The 19135-nt window shown below is 38.8% G+C and overlaps 1 protein-coding gene across 6 annotated transcripts in view; it reads right to left on the bottom strand.

Moving 5' to 3' along the window:
• lrp8 (low density lipoprotein receptor-related protein 8, apolipoprotein e receptor) overlaps positions 1-19135 on the bottom strand; it is a 195740-nt gene that overhangs the window by 54980 nt on the left and 121625 nt on the right. For all 6 annotated transcript variants that reach the window (XM_046854040.1, XM_046854048.1, XM_046854005.1 and 3 more), the window contains exon 5: positions 1524-1907. In XM_046854040.1, the coding sequence (XP_046709996.1) occupies positions 1524-1907 (384 nt within the window). The remainder of the gene's footprint in view (positions 1-1523; positions 1908-19135) is intronic.

Genomic DNA, 19135 nt, shown 5'->3' with positions numbered 1-19135 from the left:
AAGGGGCCTCCATTGTACCACAATGCACACAGGGTTACCACACACACACACACACACACACACACACAAACGCACACACGGTTCCTTAGCAACAAGAATTGCAATAGTGAATGGCACCACACTGATTTCCTCTCTACAGCAAAGGACTCAGGTTTACATGGCTCAGACACTAAGATGCATGTCAAAGGGGCTAGTCTGGAATGTAGAAACACACACATGTGCGTGCGCACACACACAGTTTATACCAGGTACAACTAAATCCTCAATTCTGGTTGGTTGCAACAGCAGCTCTTCCAGATGTTCCAGATATGATGTAAAATTTTATAGTAGTTCCCTTTGTTGTAATAATAACATTTATGCAGAGCATCAGGACATCGCATGTCTGACTCCAACAAGTCGAGAGCATTTTACATGCAAATAAATGAATGTAGGGGCACAGAGTGATTTACTGCAAAGCTCATTTCAGGGATGTCATCCTGGAAAGCAAATCAATACAAATGTAGGGCATGTATTAAACTAAATGAATACAAATGATATCTTATTAATACAAATCTAGGAAAAGGTAAATGAGAGACTATATGATAATGCCAAAAGAGCATTTCTACTACAGAACTAGTTTACATTTGATTCTGTCAGACTATTTAATACAGAAACTTTCACTTAAAACCCAAAGATCTAATTTCCTTTCCTTCTCTGCTCCCCTTTCGTTCATTATGGTGTGCTTTTTTAACAATGTACATAAATCTGTTTTTTCTTTTTTTTTTTTTCACATATATTCGACCTAACATTTATCCATCCGTCCATCTATCTATCTATCTATCTATCTATCTATCTATCTATCTATCTATCTATCTATCTATCTATCTGTCTGTCTGTCTGTCTGTCTGTCTGTCTGTCTGTCTGTCTGTCTGTCTGTCTGTCTGTCTGTCTGTCTGTCTGTCTGTCTGTCTGTCTGTGTCTGTCCATGGTTTGTGTCATTCTGTCTTTCCCTTATCACCTTTTTCTGTTTTTCTTCCTCCGACTCTTTCTTCTTCTTTCCTTCCAATCTGCAATCCTTTCCTTCACTTGTTCTTTCATCCCTTCTTGCTTTCGTTTATCCTATTTTTCTTTGTTTTATCCATGCTTCACTTTCTCCTCATTTCCCATTTTCCTTCCTATTCTTCTTGTTTTCTTTTCTCCCTGTTTCCATCCTCCTTTCACCTCTCTTTTTCACTTTCATGTTTGCTTCCAATATATCTTGTTTGACTTATTTCCTTTAATCTTTGGCCCCTTTCCAACTTCTCTCTCTTCTTCTTTATTTCACTTGCTCCCTCTCGTAGTGTTTTTCCTTACTCTCCTTCGGAAATGTATTTTTATTTGACAGTATTTTCCTTCCTACAAGCAAGTGATCATGGATGTAGGATATTGCTGTGATCTTTGCAGTGTATTTACTGTAAGTGCATCATGTCAGCAGCTGCTAGTTCTTTTACTTTTTAAATGGCTTTACTTGTCACAGATCGGATGCTGACTGCTTCTGTACTTACGACAGTTTGTCTCATCGGACTTGTCCTTGCAGTCTGGGTCACCATCACATTTCCAGTTGAGATGGATGCACTCTCCGCTGCCACACCGGAACTCTCCAGCTGCGCAGCCCGGCTTCTTCGGCTCGTTCCTGCTGTTGCAACGCTCTGCCGCCTCGTCTGATTTATCTCTGCAGTCAGGGTCGCCGTCGCAGCTCCACAGGGCCGGGATACACTCCGAGTTGTTACAGCGGAAGTCCTGAGGGCTGCATGTGGTGGCTGGGACTAATGTGCACTTCTCTTCATCGCTGTTGTCTCCGCAGTCATCGTCACCATCACAGACAAATACTGGGGCCACGCACATGCCGTTGCGACACAGGAACTCTTTCGATGGACAAACTTTCGCATCTGAGGGGAAGGAAGAGGAAAAGAAAATAATAGGGCACTATTAGAGCTGAGTGAACACAAAACACATGAACACAAAACTCTTGTCTTGTCTACAGAGACTCACTACATATTTACGAGTGGTGTAAAGGTACACTTATTTGTACTGAACCATTTCGGTACAGGGCTTTTTCGTTTCGATGCACATGTGTACTGAATGCAATCCTATTTATGTGTGGAATTATATGTATTAAGTGGAGGGCCACAAGTTTTAGTCTCTGCCTCGCACTTTGTTTTGCACAGGCAGGAAATCGCTTCCTGACAACGTCTAAATCCAACAGTCTAGTGATATAGATTCTTTTGAGTTTGCTTAAAAGATTTTTCCCCTAAAAAAGAAGAAAATCCTGACAAATCCAAATAACGAGAAAGTGAATAAATGAAGGATGAAAGGAATAAAGACATTTGTTAATGCTGAAATTAGTAGAACATTCAAGTAGATCATATCTTTAGAAAATTAAATATCAACGTAAAACACACACACACTCATATACACATCTGTATTACCCAAATGGGGTCTAATGCAATTAAATTTTTCCATTCATTTAATAATTTTTTATCAATTTAATTTGTGAAAATGTATTACTCTATTTAATCAATATAATAAAAATTGTATTAAATCGATTTATTCTATTTCAATTTTTTATATTTCATTTTTATAAATTATTCTAAAATATAATTTATAGGTTCCCTGGTGGTCTAGTGGTTAGGCTGCAGCACTCTCACCGCTGCGGCCCGGGTTCGATCTCTGGTCAGGGAACCAACCCCAGCCATTATAGTTGCACAAGCCAGTGCACTCTTAGTGCCGGTCCCAAGCCCGGATAAATGGGGAGGGTTGCGTTAGGAAGGGCATCCAGCGTAAAAACATGTGCCAAATCAAACATGCAGATCATGAATACGGATGATCCGCTGTGGCGACCCCTAATGGGAGATGCTGAAAGAAAGTTTATTCTAAAATATAATTTATATATATTATTTAACCAATCGGGCATTTTATTTTAAATTGTTTCAAAAATGTAAACTGTTGATGTTCACAAATGCAAAATATAATATTGAGTGTAGTTTTCTATTAATGCAGTTTAATTTAATTAATAATTTAATTAACAAATGTCAATTAAATTAAACTGCATTAATAGAAAACTACACTCAATATTATATTTTGCATTTCTTCACCTTATCAGAAGTAAAACTGAACCGAACCATGATTTAAAAACCGAGGTACAAACCGAATCATGAATTTTGTGTACAGTTACATCCGTAATACTAATATACTAAATTAAATTAAATGATTAAAATGATCTTGATCATTTCCATCTTTTTTTGTCTTTCAACAGACCTGTTGTGAGCATATGTCCTTGTTTAAAAGGGGTTAATAAACAACCGTGAGCTGTAAAGCTGATTGGTTTTACATTTACACTTCATCACATATGGCTCTGATAAAAGGATTTATCGCTAGACTCGATCATGTGTGTACATGCTGTAAAAAATTTACAAATCTAAATGTGGGTGGTGTATCTATCTAAGTAAAGAGTCTATATTAATATGCAAATCATGTTAAAAGTGTGCGTATCAGTGTGTGTGTGTGTGTGTGTGTGTGTGTGTGTGTGTGTGTGTGTGTGTGTGTGTGTGTGTGTGTGCGCAAGCTTTGATAAAAAGGCTTAATCGGGATCATTTGCAAAGGGTATCTCTCTAAACTCGTTCATCCTGATGACAATGTGTCAGTTTTCCTTCATAAATCCCTTTCACTGATTCATGCCAAAGCTTCAAACCATTAAGAGCAATAATACAATTTGAGCGTATTTAAGTGTTTTCATCTTCAGTAGATATTCTCAGCACTAAACCTTTATAAAGAACATAACACAGTTAAAGACAGAGATAATAATACTCTTTTATTGATTTTAAATTTTCCAATAACAAATAAGTGGTTAATGCACCGCTTGGCCAAAGGAAGTCACTATCGGGAAATAACTGAGCAAATAGATAAAAGCTTCCTTTGAATAATTACTGCAATGATGAATATGTTTAATCTGGCAACAAGTTACTTACAACCCTCACTGATGTAGTAAGTAACTACTCATAATGCCATGTCGTAAGGCTTATCCTCTGGGTCAAATTATTGGCCTGCATCAAGCAAAAAAAAAAAAAAAAAAAAAAAAAAAAAAAAAGCTAAGGAGATCACTGAAAGTACTAAAATTGGTTAAAAGAACTGTCCAAAGCATTAATAAAACTGGAAGGATAGTAACGAACCATCATCTTTGAGTAAGAAATGTGTTGGGACAAAATCTTGAATGATTGTGTTCGGAGGTTTGGTGAAGTCAAGTGATACAAAAACAGTAAAACTCACGCCAATGTTAAATGGTGCAAGTAAGAGCATTTCAACACAATGCAAAGACAAGTCAAGAGGTTAGAACTAAACAGCTGTGTAGCCTTACACAAACAAGTATGGCTAATCGAAAAAAAGGCTAATTTGGAAAGGAACATGAAGATTGGACTCCGAAGCAGTAGAAAAAAGTCAACTGGTCTAATGGGACCAGGTTTACCCTGTTCTAGAGTGGTGGGCAAATCAAAATAAGAAGATTCACACAAAGTGATGCACCCATCATTCCTAATGCTTCCCGTAGAAGCCTGTGGGGGATGTGTTATGATCTGGGGTTGTTTTACTTTGTCAGGTCTAGATAATAAATGAATCAAAGGCATGTGTGGTATGTGTGTATGATGTGTGTAGCAGAGCTGGATGGATACTTTGCGCCCTGTATTTGTGTTTAGAGTGTGCGTGTATATATAGGAGCTGGTAACTGACTCCAGGTGTGGGTGATTAGTAATCTGGTGACATGTTGGTGATGGGTATTGTAGTTCAGCACCAAGACAACTGTCAACTGCATACAGTAATACAGGAGACTAAAATTTAAATAAATTCTATAACATATTAAAAAGCAAGCTGCTAAAATACCATAAAAATAGACTTTTCTCATGCAATTAATGTAGTAACGACCAGTTTTTGGATGTTTCAGCTCAATACACAATAGAATGTGAATACGAACAATAGACACTAATTTCAGAAGGTCAAATAAATATTTTCTTTGGTAACGAGGACAAAATATATAGTATAGTATGAATTCAGCACATATGCTGTTATAGGAAAATAATTAATGTATAGATGGATAGTGTGAAGTGGAGTTGCTGCTATCAAACCTTGAAATTGTCTGGTAAAATGCTTGAATCTGATTGGTCAAAATCAGATCTGATGTGTGGGGAGTGGTAGCTCAGTGGTTAAGGCACTGGGTTAGCAATTGGAAGGCCGGGGGTTCAAACCCCCGTATTGCCAAGTGGCCACTCTTGGGCTCTTGAGTAAGACCCTTAACCCTCTGTGCTCCAGGCGTGCTGTATCATGGCTGACCCTGTGCTCTGACCCCCAGCTTACAGTTTCCGTTTTCTCTGTGAAATGACAGGGTGTGCAAAAGAGAGAGAAGCTGTTCGTCACAGCTATACTGAAGGCTTCTTGCAAGATCCACAATATTAAATCTAATTATAAACCAGCTTGTGCCTCATGCTATTTTTTTTAAACAGACGTATGTTATTAACCTTATTTTATGCCGCATATCTTCCATATACATTTCTTTCTGTAGAAATTATATTGCCCTGGAAAAATATATAAATGTGCACCTGAGGTTTGACAAAAAAGAAATTCAGCATATTTTGACTAATCAGAATCAAATGACTGCAGTAGGGAAGTTACTAAAAGCATTGGCATTATGTCAATTTTTGTTTAATCTTTATATATTGTTTTAAAATTACCCTCTGTTTGAGAACTGAAACAAAAAAGAAATTAGGTTTCATAATTGGGGATAAAATGTCTGAAAACCATGAAAGATTGTGTGAATACTCTTTATTATTATCCATATCAATTTTATATATTATCCTTGTTGCCCCTAATCACAAACTGCTCTAGAGTTTGTCATGCCTATGAACACAGTTTTTATACAGCTGCTCTGCAGAAATAGGTAAATTTACTGAACCATATATAGACATGCATATATATATATATATATATATATATATATATATATATATATATATATATATATATATATATATATATATACACATCTGCCTCTTTCAAACCAACTACCTGCATGTCTTCCGTCACCACATCCATATACCTCCTGTGTTTCTTCTTCCTGGTGGCTCCATCCTCAGCATTATCCTACCCGTAATCCCCATGTCCCTCCTCTGCACATGTCCAAACCATCTCAATCGGGCCTCTTTCACTTTGTCCCCAAAAAACATCCTACATGTGCTGTCTCTCTAATAGACTCATTTCTAAACCTGTCCATTGTCATCACTCCCAATGAACATTTCAGCATCTTCATCTCTGTTACCTCCAGCTCCACCTTCTGTCTGTTAGTCAATGCCACTGTCTCTAAACTATACAACATCGCAGGTCTCACCACAGTCCTATAAACTTTCCCTTTCACTCTTGCAGATACTCTTCTATTACTCCTGCCACTCTTCTCCACCCACTCCACCCTGCCTGCACTCTTTTCTTCACTTCTCTAACACACTCTTCCTTACTTTGCACTGTTGACCCCAGGTACCTAAACTCCTCCACCTTCTCCACCTCTTCTCCCTGTAACTGCACCACTCCACTGCCTTCCTTTCATTCACACACATGTACTCTGTCTTACTCCTACTGACATTCATTCCCCTTCTCTCCAGTGTGTACCTCCACCTCTCCAGGCTCTTCTCAATCTGTGCCCTACTCTCACCACATATCACAACCGCAAAACATCATAGTCGACAAAGACTCCTGTCTGACCTTATCCGTCAACCTGTCCATCTCCACTGTAAACAGATAAGGGCTCAATGCCGATCCTTGATGCAGTCCAACCTCCGCCTTGAACCAGTCTGTTGTTCCTACTGCACACTTCACTGATGTCACACTGTCCACAAACATGTCCTGCACCACCCTCACATACTTCTCTGACACACCTGACTTTCTCATACATTACCACAATTCCTACGCTTTCTCTAAATCCACAAACACACAATGCAACTCCTTCTGACCTGCTCTATACTTCTTTATCAAGATTCTCAAAGCAAATAGTGTATCTGTTGTGCTCTTCCTTGGCATGAAACCATACTGTTGCTCACAGATGGTCACCTTTTCTGGCTTCCACTACTATTTCCCATAACTTCATGGTGTGACTGATCAACTTTATTCCCCTGTAGTTACTGCAGGTCTACACATCTCCCTTGTTCTTCAAAACAGTACCAGAACACTACTTCTCCATTCCTCAGGCATCCTCTCACCTGGTTAAAAACTCTAATGAAATCTCTCCTAAACATCTCCATGCTTCTACTGGTATGCCTGGCCAAATGGTATAAATAATTTTCTCCTTACTATTCCCTGAATCTCACACTTCAGTCTTCCTCCTTCAGTTTCCACCATCTTATTCTTCTTTCAGTCCTCACTCTCCTCCTTTTCTTCTTCACCTCCAAAGCCGTCCTACAAACCACCATTCGATGCTGTCTAGTTACACTGTCATCCTGCCAACACCCTACGTCTCCAATCTCCTTCAGGTTGCATCTCCTGCATGTGTGCACCTTCCTCCACTCTTATACGTCACCCCATCCCGAGACATCCTGAGGTTTGGCCAGCTCCAGTCACATCCCACCTCATGAAGATTATGGACCTTTAAAAAAGTAGATGCCGAACTCGCAAACATCCCGTACCATCTAGAGATGTACCAGTGCCAATTGGATCCCACTTCACGTGTGGAGTTTTGACATTGGACCTCCTGGAGTGTTTAAAGGCTCTGCCATGGAGAAGATGGTGTTGGATCTGTGATGATAGCAAATGTTGAGCTATTTTATCAGTTGCTCAGTAGCTCCTAGATTTATAACCATAATGACTGTATAAGACTGTAGAAAGAACATTACTTATAATCTTACACTCCAGTGCTCATGTTAGTTCTCTCCAGTGTTCTGTATTGTTAAAAAACTAATGATCACACTCTTGATGTCACCCAAATGAGGATGGGTTCCCCTTTTGAGTCTGGTTCCTCTCAAGGTTTCTCCTAATAACATCTAAGGGAGTTTTTCCTTGCCACAGTCGCCACGGCTGCTCATCAGGGATAAATGCATACCATTCACCTTGACTGTTAATTTCTGTAAAGCTGCTTTGAGACAATGTTTTTTGTGAAAAGCACTATAGAAATAAACTTGACTTGACTTGACCTATGATCTTCCTTCTTCTTAAAATAAGCATTTACCACTGCCATTTCCATCCTTTTAGCAAAATCTTCCACCATCTGCCCTTCAACATTCCTCTCCTCAAGGCCATACCTGCCCATCACCTTCTCATCACCTTTGTTCCATTCACCTACATGGCAATTGAAGCCTGCCCTAATCACCAATCATTCTCTAGGCACTCCCAGACCTCACTTCACACATCACATGTATGCTTTCTTTGCCTGCCAAATAGCCAAGGTGAAAAGATGGAATTACAAAGCAAGCTGAGTTAAAGGCTAATAATCTTTCCTACAAATTCAACATGAGGCTGCACTGCACACATCAAACATAGAGTGTTTTTAATGGGATTGTCAGAGCGTGTGGACGCAGATTGTTTGCTTTGACCAGCATTTTGTTCCTGAAGGCCAGCAAAGTATGAGCACACAATATATAACAGATAACCATAAAGAGCAACCTGTGAGAGACCCAGGTCCATTAGGGAACGTCAGTTTGTAGTCAGAATGATGCTATCTGCTAAAAAAAGGTCAGAGCCTAATGTAGAGAACCACAAGAGTATAAAGTAACAAAAAGGAGGGGAATTAAGCCGCATTGATTGATTCAAGCGAATGCTGTTTAATCCAAAGCAGCAGACAGCTAATAGATAAAGCCTTAGATTAGCAAGATCAAAGTAACCTTGGACCACACACATGCACACACATGATCAAGAGCTTAACCTCAAATAGAGTGAAAGGCTTCAACTAGCTTCAACCCATCATAGTGCAAAATGCCAATTTCAGACAATGGTGCAGGGCTGGAACAGCTAACATCAAACCAGTTGGCAGATTTTGACAGGTTTGGCGTCTGTTGTTAAATAAACTGCTAAGAATATAATGATGTAATTCAAGACACAGATACTGAAATCTCACTCGTGTCTACCTGTCAACCTGTGACGCGCACATGCATCATACACATACAAACATCTATGTGTAGTTCATTAAGGGAATCTATGAATCATAGTTTTGATTGCATTTAAAAAACAGGCAGATTATTACACACATATCCGGGTAACATTAAATACTACACAGATACAATACAATGATGAAAGCAATCATTGGAAGGAAACAAAGACACTCTGATCAGTCACAGCGACACTAATTATTCACGAGCTTCTGTGGGCTATTGCATGTAGAGGAAGGCAGATAGCGCTTTATCTGTCAGACAGCATGAGCAGCAGTTCAGAAAGATGCTACTGGTTGGCTTCATGTATCTGAAAGAAGCACTTGGATAATCACCAACCTCCATAGCTGGTAGTACAGGTGAAATGGGAGACCAGGTTACCAAATTGGAGAAAAAAGTAACAAAAAACTTGAACCAGAAAGTGAAATAATACAACTTGGCAACATAGAAATAATGTAAATGGAAAAAAATGACACATAGAAGATATACAGTATGAATGCCTTTACCAAATTGTGACTACATATTTTGCACAACTGTCAGTAGATCCAAAAGGCACAAACCTCCATGCTCTGTGAATACAAGGTTTGCCAGGGTTAAACGGGAAGAACTCGAGGGTCTGGCACCTCAATCCTACTGAACACCTTCAAAATGTAATGGAACAATCATTGATGCAGGCAACCTTTTGCCTCATCACCTGAACTCAGTGCCTGACCTCTCAAATCCCTACAGCTACACTCAAATATATAGAGACTCTATGAAATCTGGAAATAGATAATAAAAGTGAGTGCATGTTCAAGCACTGGTTTCTGAATGGAGGGCAGAGCTGGGGAAGGTGAGTGGTAAGGATTCCCAACCTGGGTAAATTTAGGCTAATGAGTGTTCTGTGTTTTAGTAAGCAGCAGCACAGAAAAGTGGAGAGAGAAGAGCAACACAAAAGAGAATGAAAGCAGTAGTGAAAATAAGAGTGAGAGTGAAAGTAAAGAGTGCTACAGAAAGGTACATCAAATACATGCAGATGTGTGGATCATGGGTTTACAAACCATTGGACATACAGTTTGTCAGAGCAAACTAATCAAATCCAAACTCGGAACAGATAAACACACTTAGCAACAGACCATTGGGAAGACATACACTATATGGACAAAAGTATTGGAATACCTGATCATAATGTACTTTTTTTATGTGCTTTTTGATCATCTCATTCCACATTTAATCCCCATTTGCTCTCATAATAACCTTCTTCTGGGTAGAGGTTCCACTAGATTTTGGAGTGTGATGAGTGTGGAGATTTGAGTTCAGTACATTTAGTAAAGTCAGGTACTGCTGTAGTTGAGGTGAGGAAGCCTGGGGTACAGTCAGCATTCTAATTCATCCCAAAGGTGTTCATTCAATAGGGTTGAGGTCCGACCTCTGTAACAGTCTACTCAAGATTTTCCACTTCACCCCATGTAAACCAAATCTTCACAGAGTTTGCTTTGTGCACAGGTGCATTGCCATACTGGAAAAGGTCTGGGTCTCCTAGTTCAGGTGAACGGAAAATCTAATGCTGTACAATTGTGTGCCTCCACATTAGTGGTAACAGTTTGAGGAAAAGGGCCATATATGGTAAGAAACGTCAGATGTCCCAATACTTTTGTCTCTAAAATGTATGTGGACAAAAAAAATCTAAAACACGTGTAATAAACATAAACAGAATTTTCATGTGTGTGTTAAGAAGTTTGTGACAACAAGCTAGTTTAGAGGCAGTTAATTAGCAGGCTAGCTGGTTGAGATAGCAGGAGGATATATCAGTCAATGGATCGTTTATTATATTCAAAATAATAGAATTTATAGCCAGATCGTACAGTAGAAATATCTATATTTTAGTGCGTATCATATCACCATAACGACGCAAAACAAAAACCCTTCACTGCACAGCTCCCCAGTGGTACACAAGCAGCAAGTTAATAGTGTGTTAAAAAACACACTCTCGTTACATTTACATGCTTATAGTTATGAGCCATCGAGACATACTTCTCTCTAGGGGATCTGGTGTATGTAGTGAGTACCAAGAGACTGTAGCTGTGACGTAGAGAGAAAATTTAACACTGTAAGTGAGGCAGCGCTTTTGTGAGTGGGCTGTTTGAAGCTAGAACTGAGACACAAGGCTTTGCCAGCACAAAGCCAAATACGGAGGAAGAGGAAGGTTATCTGGGTTACAGCATTCACTGAAGTGTCCAAAATACAGGCTCATTTTCACATCAGTGTGAGAAAACACTGTGACCCGGACACCTGTATTTAGTCTAAAAATGATTTAGAAAAATTCCAGAACAGTGGTGTCTCAGGGGAAAAAAGAAGTTTAAATCCTATTGAGGAATGCGTTTAACGGCAATCGAATGCTGTGCTTTCTGGAAATATTGACGGACTTTACTGCAGGAGCCACTAGTGCTTCATAAAGTGTGTAAAAGCACGTGCATCACTTTCATATTGCTGCCTAAGCCGAAGTGAGTAATTCTTCTTATACTACAGCGATTTAACATGTTTTAATTTATTACACAATATTGCACACTTTATCAGTTTATTGTTTTATGTTTCAGAACGTATAACAGAAGAATTATTTACAATAAACATCATCACCATCCCCTCTTTCTCTCTCACTCTTGCTTGATTACTCTCCCTCGCTTTCTCTGTCTCTCTTTCAAAAAAACATGACTTTTTATTTTACCGATAATCAAGAAAACACACAACTCCAGTGTCTCAAAGACTGTTCCATACCAAGAATCTTTGCAAAGCACTTTGACTGTTACACTCATTTTTCAAAATGTCTTACAACTCCCTGTGCATGAGTGGTTACTACAGAAACAACAATGTATTAAAAATAATTGCATTAATATCAGCCTATCATTCATGCTACAGCAAGAAAAGCATTTACAGCATTTCGCAGATGCCCTTATGCAGAGTGACTTACATTTTTATTTTATTTATACAACTGAGCAGCTACGGGTTTAAGGGCCTTGCTCAGGGGCCCAGGAGTGGCAAACTGGTGTGGCTGGGTTTTGAACTCGTGACCTTCAGATTCAAAATCTAAAAAAAATGAGTTCTTAGACACTAAAAAATCAATGCAACCTATTAAAAAACAAAAAACAAATAAATGTAATTACTTTATGATGCTATTAATTAAAATATAGTTTAGTATATAGTTTATAAGTCTGTCTTTAAAAGTAGAGTAAAACTAGCCATATGACCTTGTTTTTTATGCTGTTTTGAAGAATAATCAATGAAAGATTTTGGTAGTTTTTTTGTGTGAATTAATTTTTCAATGTAAGAAAGGAAATTGTAATTATGTTTATTGCCTCTGCAGCATACTGTCTTTTTTGGAGAATAGCTGGTGAAAGTCTGATTTGTGCCACTTTGTGCAGTGCATCTTGCAATTCTACAGAAAACAAATGTCTGGAGATACAATTTTGAGATTGTCCCTAAATAACACATGATATTTTTCTCGCATGTGTATATTCGACCAACACAAGGCTAACCTGCGTAATGACTGTGACACATGTGCTTTGTAGTAAAAAAAGAATTTGCTCACAGACACACAGTCGGTTTTTAATTATTTCACGTTGAGTCTAGACAAGCTAATTAAAGGTCTCTTGCCAGCTTTCAGAAAATGTGTCTTGGACAACGAGGGGGACAGACAGACGTCTGACAATTACATACACAATAGTACAGTCTGTTGCTTATTTCCTTTCAATGGATTGGGTTATTTGCAGGAAAATAAGATACATTTTGAATGGGGTGGGGGACTGTTTTCTTTATCTTTACTATTACATTTCTCTACAGTTCTGTGCTAGGATCCAATAAACACTTATTGAACCGAAGGAATAAAAGCAGACTATTTGTACCATACTAATACATATAGCATCATATTTTTTTCCATTTCATCGTATTGCAATGAATCAAAATCGGATTGCATCACATCACATCGGTAGCTGCTTCATATGTATCTGTGATGTATCATATTGTTGGCTCTGATCAAGATCCGAATTACTTCAGCCTCAGTTATGAAGATGCACATCCCTAGTATATACGTTTTAAAACGCAGGGAAGTTATGTGCCCCAATCTGATTCAATGGCTCTACATCAAATCCATTACTATGCACCACTGTAGTGATCAAAGTATCACCAAATCTCCAATCTGTACAAAATATTAACTTTTCTCTATATCATGTCAGTTTTATCATGAGAAATAACTGAATACTGCTTTACAAAGTCACAACAAAGCTGGTGCAAGTGAAACCCGACTACATCTATTTGGAACAAGATCAGTGGCTCAGCAAAAAGTGTGCTGTTTATCAGGACACAGTCTTAATAAATGTTTCTAAAGTGAATTGCATGCTCTTGTGTAGGAGTAATAACTTTCCATTTACACTCACATCCATGGCGTCTGACTGACGCTTTTATAGAAAATCATTTGCTGAAGTGTACCTTTGTCTAATTGGATCAACATGTCTTTATCCCGCTGCAGATAACTTTACTGTGCTGAAGTAAATTATCAAATAAATAAATGATATATTCGTTTTTTTTCTTCCTTTTTTTGTAGAGAGGGTTAATGAACAAACTGGATTTCAGCTTTCATTTAAAAACAGTTTAGGAATCAGCATTTTGGATAGCTGGGGTGTCAATACTCTTGAGAAAATACTCTTGATGCTTGTCTTTCTTGTGTCCTCTGTCCATGTCTGGCTTTATAAACAAGCTTTCGAAATTTAATTTCAGCGTGGGCACATAGAGAAAGCCCAGGGCTTCAATTAAAGAAAACTTTAGACAGATTGCTTTATTGTGATTGAGCTGAAAAGGCACATACTTTTTATTTTTAACAGATTTAACAGTTTATTTGAGCTTCTATTACTCTAATTCTTCTACTTTAAATGTGCCTCTTGATGTAGAGTGCTATGTTATATAACACTAAATCTTTTTCCTTCTGATAGGATGATAAATGTTCTATTACCAGGAAATATTTATTGAAAATGCTTTTGGTGTTTTAGCTATTGTTAACTAGCGAGTGTTAAAACATCTGGTCCATGGTATAGATATAGGCGATATAGTTATAACTATAGAGGGCAGACAGGGGCTCTGTGGAGGTGAGGAGGTGCTGGATGATTAGGCAACTACTGCAGAAGTGATAAGGGAGACAGCTAGAAAGGTACATGGTGTGACATCTGGAAATAGAAAGGAAGACAAAGAGATGTGGTGGTGGAATAAGGAAGTGCTGGAAAGCATAAAGAGAAAGAGGTTGGCGAAACAGGATTAGGATCAACAGAGAGAGGGGAAAAGTAGGCAGGAGTACAAGGAGATGCGGCAGCAGGTAAAGAGGGATGTGGCGAAAGCCAAGAAAAAGGCGTATGAGGAGTTGTATATGAAGTTGGACACTAAGGAAGGAGAAAAGGATTTATACCAATTGGCCAGGCAGAGGGACCGAGCTGGGAAGGATGTGCTGCAAGTTAGAGCAATAAAGGATGGAGAGGGAAATGTGTTGACTAGTGAGGAGAGTGTGTTGAGAAGATAGAGGGAGTATTTTGAGCAGCTGATGAATGAGGGAAAGAGAGAGAGAAGGTTGGATGGTGTGGAGATGGTGAAGCAGGAAGTGGATAGGATTAGTAAGGAGGAAGTAAGAGCAGTGATTAAGAGGATGAAGAGTGGAAAGTCAGTTGGACCATATGACATACCGGTAGAAGAGTGGAGATGTTTAGGGGAGATGGCAGTGGAGTTATTATCCAGGTTGTTCAACATTATTTTGGAAGGTGAGAGGATGCCTGAGGAATGGAGAAGAAGTGTGCTGGTACTGATCTTTAAGCATAAGGGAGATGTGCAGACCTGCAGTAACTACAGGGGAATAAAGTTAATCAGTCACACCATTAAGTTATGGGAAAGAGTAGAGAAGAGGTGACTATCTGTGAGCAACAGTATGGTTTCATGCTGAGTAAGAGCACTACAGACACATCATTTGCTTTGAGAATGTTGATGGAGAAGTATAGAGAAGGTCAGAAGGAGTTGCATTGTGTGTTTGTGGATTTAGGGAAAGCGTACAGCAGTGTGCCGAGAGAGGAGTTGTAGTATTGTATAAGGAAGTCAGGTGTGGCATAGAAGTATGTGAGGGTGGTGCAGAACATGTATGAGGACAGTGTGACAGCAGTGAAGTATGCAGTAGGAACAACAGACTGGTTAAAGGTGGAGGTTGGACTGCATCAAGGATCGTCTCTGAGCCCTTTCCTGTTTGAAGTGGTGATGGACAGGTTGAAGGACGAGGTCAGACAGGAGTCTCCATGGACTATGGTGTTTGGGGATGATATTGTGATTTGTGGTGAGAGTAGGGAGCAGGTTGAGAAGAGCCTGGAGGGGTGGGGGTACGTGCTGGAGAGAAGGGGAATGAAAGTCAGTAGGAGTAATACAGAGTACATGTGTGTGAATGAGAGGGAGGGCAGTGAAGGGGTGCGGTTGCAGGAAGAAGAGGTGGAGAAGGTGAAGGAGTTTAGGTACCTGGGGTCAACAGTGCAAAGTAATGGAGAGTGTGTTAGAGAAGTAAAGAAAAGAGTGCAGGCAGGGTGGAGTGGGTGGAGAAGAGTGGCAGGAGTGATTTGTGATAGAAGTTTATCTGCAAGCGTGAAAGCGAAAGTTTATAGGACTGTGGTGAGACCTGCGATGTTGTATGGTTTAGAGACATTGTCATTGAGTTAAAGACAGGAGGTGGAGCTGGAGGTAGCAGAGCTGAAGATGTTGTGGTTTTGTTGGGCATGACGACGATGGACAGGAATTTAAATAAGTTTATTAGAGGGACAGCGCATGTAAGACGTTTTGGAGACAAGGTGATGGAGGCCAGATTGAGATGGTTTAGCATGTACAGAGGAGGGGCATGGGGTATATCAGTAGGAGAATGCTGAGGATGGAGCCACCAGAAAGGAGCAAAAGAGGAAGACCAAGGAGGATGTTTATGGATGTGGTGAGGGAGGACATGCAGGTAGTTGGTTTGAAAGAGGCAGATGTAGAGGACAGAGGGGTATGGAGACTGATGATCCGCTGTGGCGACCCCTAATGAGAGCAGCTAAAAGAAGAAGAACTATCATTGTAGTCAGATTTTCCTGACATCTGTTTTACTGCTACTACACATTTCATTTCATTCCACTTAATATATTACTTAATATGTATACTGAAGTTCTAATTCTGTAATTTTTTATTGTAATGAAAATCATCAGACAGAAAGGAAGTCAAGTAACCAATATTAAAGCCTAAGGAAAAAAAAAACTAACAAACTGAAACCCTGTTAATCCCATGAGAACGCTACTCAAACCGGATCTGTAGGAGAAATTACGGGAATGACGTCTGTGACTTTCAGAGAATAAATGCAACTTCTGTCTAACAAACACATTTATAGCATGGCTGGTTGGGACAGAGTCGTCCCTCAGCCAGCAGGCGGATGTTTACACAAGGACAAGGCCATTCTTGCAGCCATTTAAAGAGCAGCTAGGAGTTTACAGAGAGCTGCATCATGGCCTGTGGGGCACTTAGCAAATAGCAGCAGGGATCAAAGGAAATATCAGGGCAATGTGAGGAAATAGACAAAGTTTAGCAAGTCATACACACACACACACACACACACACACACACACACACACACACACACACACACAGAAAGAGTTAGATAACCTCTGCAGTAAAGCAGTTTATGAAAGCCTCAGACAAACTATATTCATATTTTGCTGGTGCAGGTTTAAAAAAAAAAGAAAAAGAAAATAATAAAAAAACAATAACCACCAAATACTTTTGTAAGCAATTGTAAGACACCTGAATATAATGAACATCACTGACCTGAAATAAGCAATCTTCATAACACTATGTAGCCAATGGAGATTATACCATCACACACACATGTAGTTCTTTCTCAACAAAGCACCTGCTGCCACAACTGTCTTTGTATGATGTAGCATTTCTCTTTATTTTAATCAAGAATCTGATTCCAAATCTATTTTTGCATGACAATGCTGCTATATTCCAATCCAGATCCATGAAGAATCTGGTTTGACGGGGTTGGTGTCAAAGAACTTGAGCGCCCTGCACAAAGCCTGGACCTTAACACCATTAAACACCCTTGGGATGAACTGGAATACTGACTGAACCCCTGAAAGCATCTTCAGAATAGTGGAGGCTGTTAAATTTAAAACATAGACAGGAAAACCATAGAGTACTGGGACTTTCTAGCCATATGTGATTCTTCTCTAAACTGTTACCATGAAGTCTGGGGCCCACAATTGTAGAGGGTGTCCTTAGATAGGGAAACATTAAAGTTTTCCTTCGCTTGAACCAGAAAACCCAAAGCATCACAATGACCTTTTGCAAGAAAGATCATGAGTGGCCTGCTATAAAGCTCTGACCTCAACCTTATTGAATAACATTGGGATGAATTGGAAAACTGACTGCACCTCAGGCCTCCTCACCTCATCAGTACCTCACTTTACTTATATTCTTATGGCTGAATGAGATAATAAAATTAAAATAAAATAAACAATGTTATTGTGCATGTTTGAAAAAAAAAACAAGCCAAATATTTAATTAAATTATGACGAACATAAAGAAATCTTGTTTTAGCATAGGATATGATCAGAGAAATGTGTTTACTTAGATTATATAATGCTACATTAGACAGTTAATGGCAAGTAAATGGAAATGTGTGTGTGAAGTTAATGTACAGAGATCTTCACAGTGAAACATTAATTCAGATTAGAAATGTCTTCAGCCTGATTGAGGCACTTTCTGCAGTGATGACCAATCAAGGCAATAATTTCCATTTTACACGGCTGTGTGAAATCAGCTTTATAATTCAGGTTAATCAGATTCTGCATGTGTAAAAATGCTGTCTATCATAATATCCCCAAATTAATTGACAAGAGAGTTAAAGCGTATCTAACAATGGACCTTAGCCTGGCTGCTCTCTCTCTCTCTCTCTCTCTCTCTCTCTCTCTCTCTCTCAAACCTCGCATGTGCTAACAGATGGGAGTGCAACAATCTCGGCGACTAAACATATTACACCCACTCACTCAATTACAAGCAGAAGTTACAAATAAGCTACATTTTGTCAGCAATCACACACACACACACACACACACACACACACACACACACACACACACACACACACAGCCACAGTGGAGTATATAGTTTTCTAATGCATAATGTGTTGCACAGATCCATTTTTTTGTTGGTGTGTTATATCAATGATATCAATATTATATAGACTTCATGTCAAAACCTCAGCAATAATCTATAGTAATTAGTAATAATCGTGTTATTGTTTGGCCAGAGATTGTCATTCATACTTATTACGCGTAAAGAGTTTATTTCAGCAAAACCCACAATACTGCTCCAGAATATTCATAATATCCATAATAATAATGATCTAACCCTATGTATGATAATGATGATAGTAATTATTATTATTTAGTCTGTGGAACTTAATCAGTAGTACGCTGAGAGCAGCATCTTTATGTTATATTAAATAATTAACAGCCACAAAAGCATGTAGTAAAAATGTACACTACAGAATCTACAATAAGGTCTAAAAGAATCTGTGTACTTGTTTGCCTCTTATTAAGGATTGAAATAGTTTGGGTTATACAGTACGTATATGAGATCTGTCGAGGTGTGCTGGAGCTGTATCATAATTATAGTAACGAATAGTGACTCAATTAATTAGAAATATTTATACCACACATTTAACTCCAAGATATTTCTACATTTTGTATTATAAGCAGCTCTGGCGGTTGTTCTAGCGCTGAGCCAAATCCAGGATATAATTGGCCTCTAATATATTATAATTTCTGAAGTACCACCCCTAATCTTCTACGAAAAATGTAAAAATATTTTTCCTTTTGTCGAGCTTCAAGAAAAAGAAATAGCTGATCAGTTACAACTTTAGGTTCCTTGCTCATTTCATAGCATACAAACTCACAACAGCTCTATAATATACACATTTCCGCCACTGG

The sequence above is a fragment of the Silurus meridionalis genome, chromosome 1, assembly GCF_014805685.1.
Source record: "Silurus meridionalis isolate SWU-2019-XX chromosome 1, ASM1480568v1, whole genome shotgun sequence".
NCBI lineage: Eukaryota > Metazoa > Chordata > Actinopteri > Siluriformes > Siluridae > Silurus > Silurus meridionalis.
The sequence above is the reverse complement of the archived record's forward strand: the minus strand, read 5'-3'. Positions and strand labels throughout refer to the sequence as shown.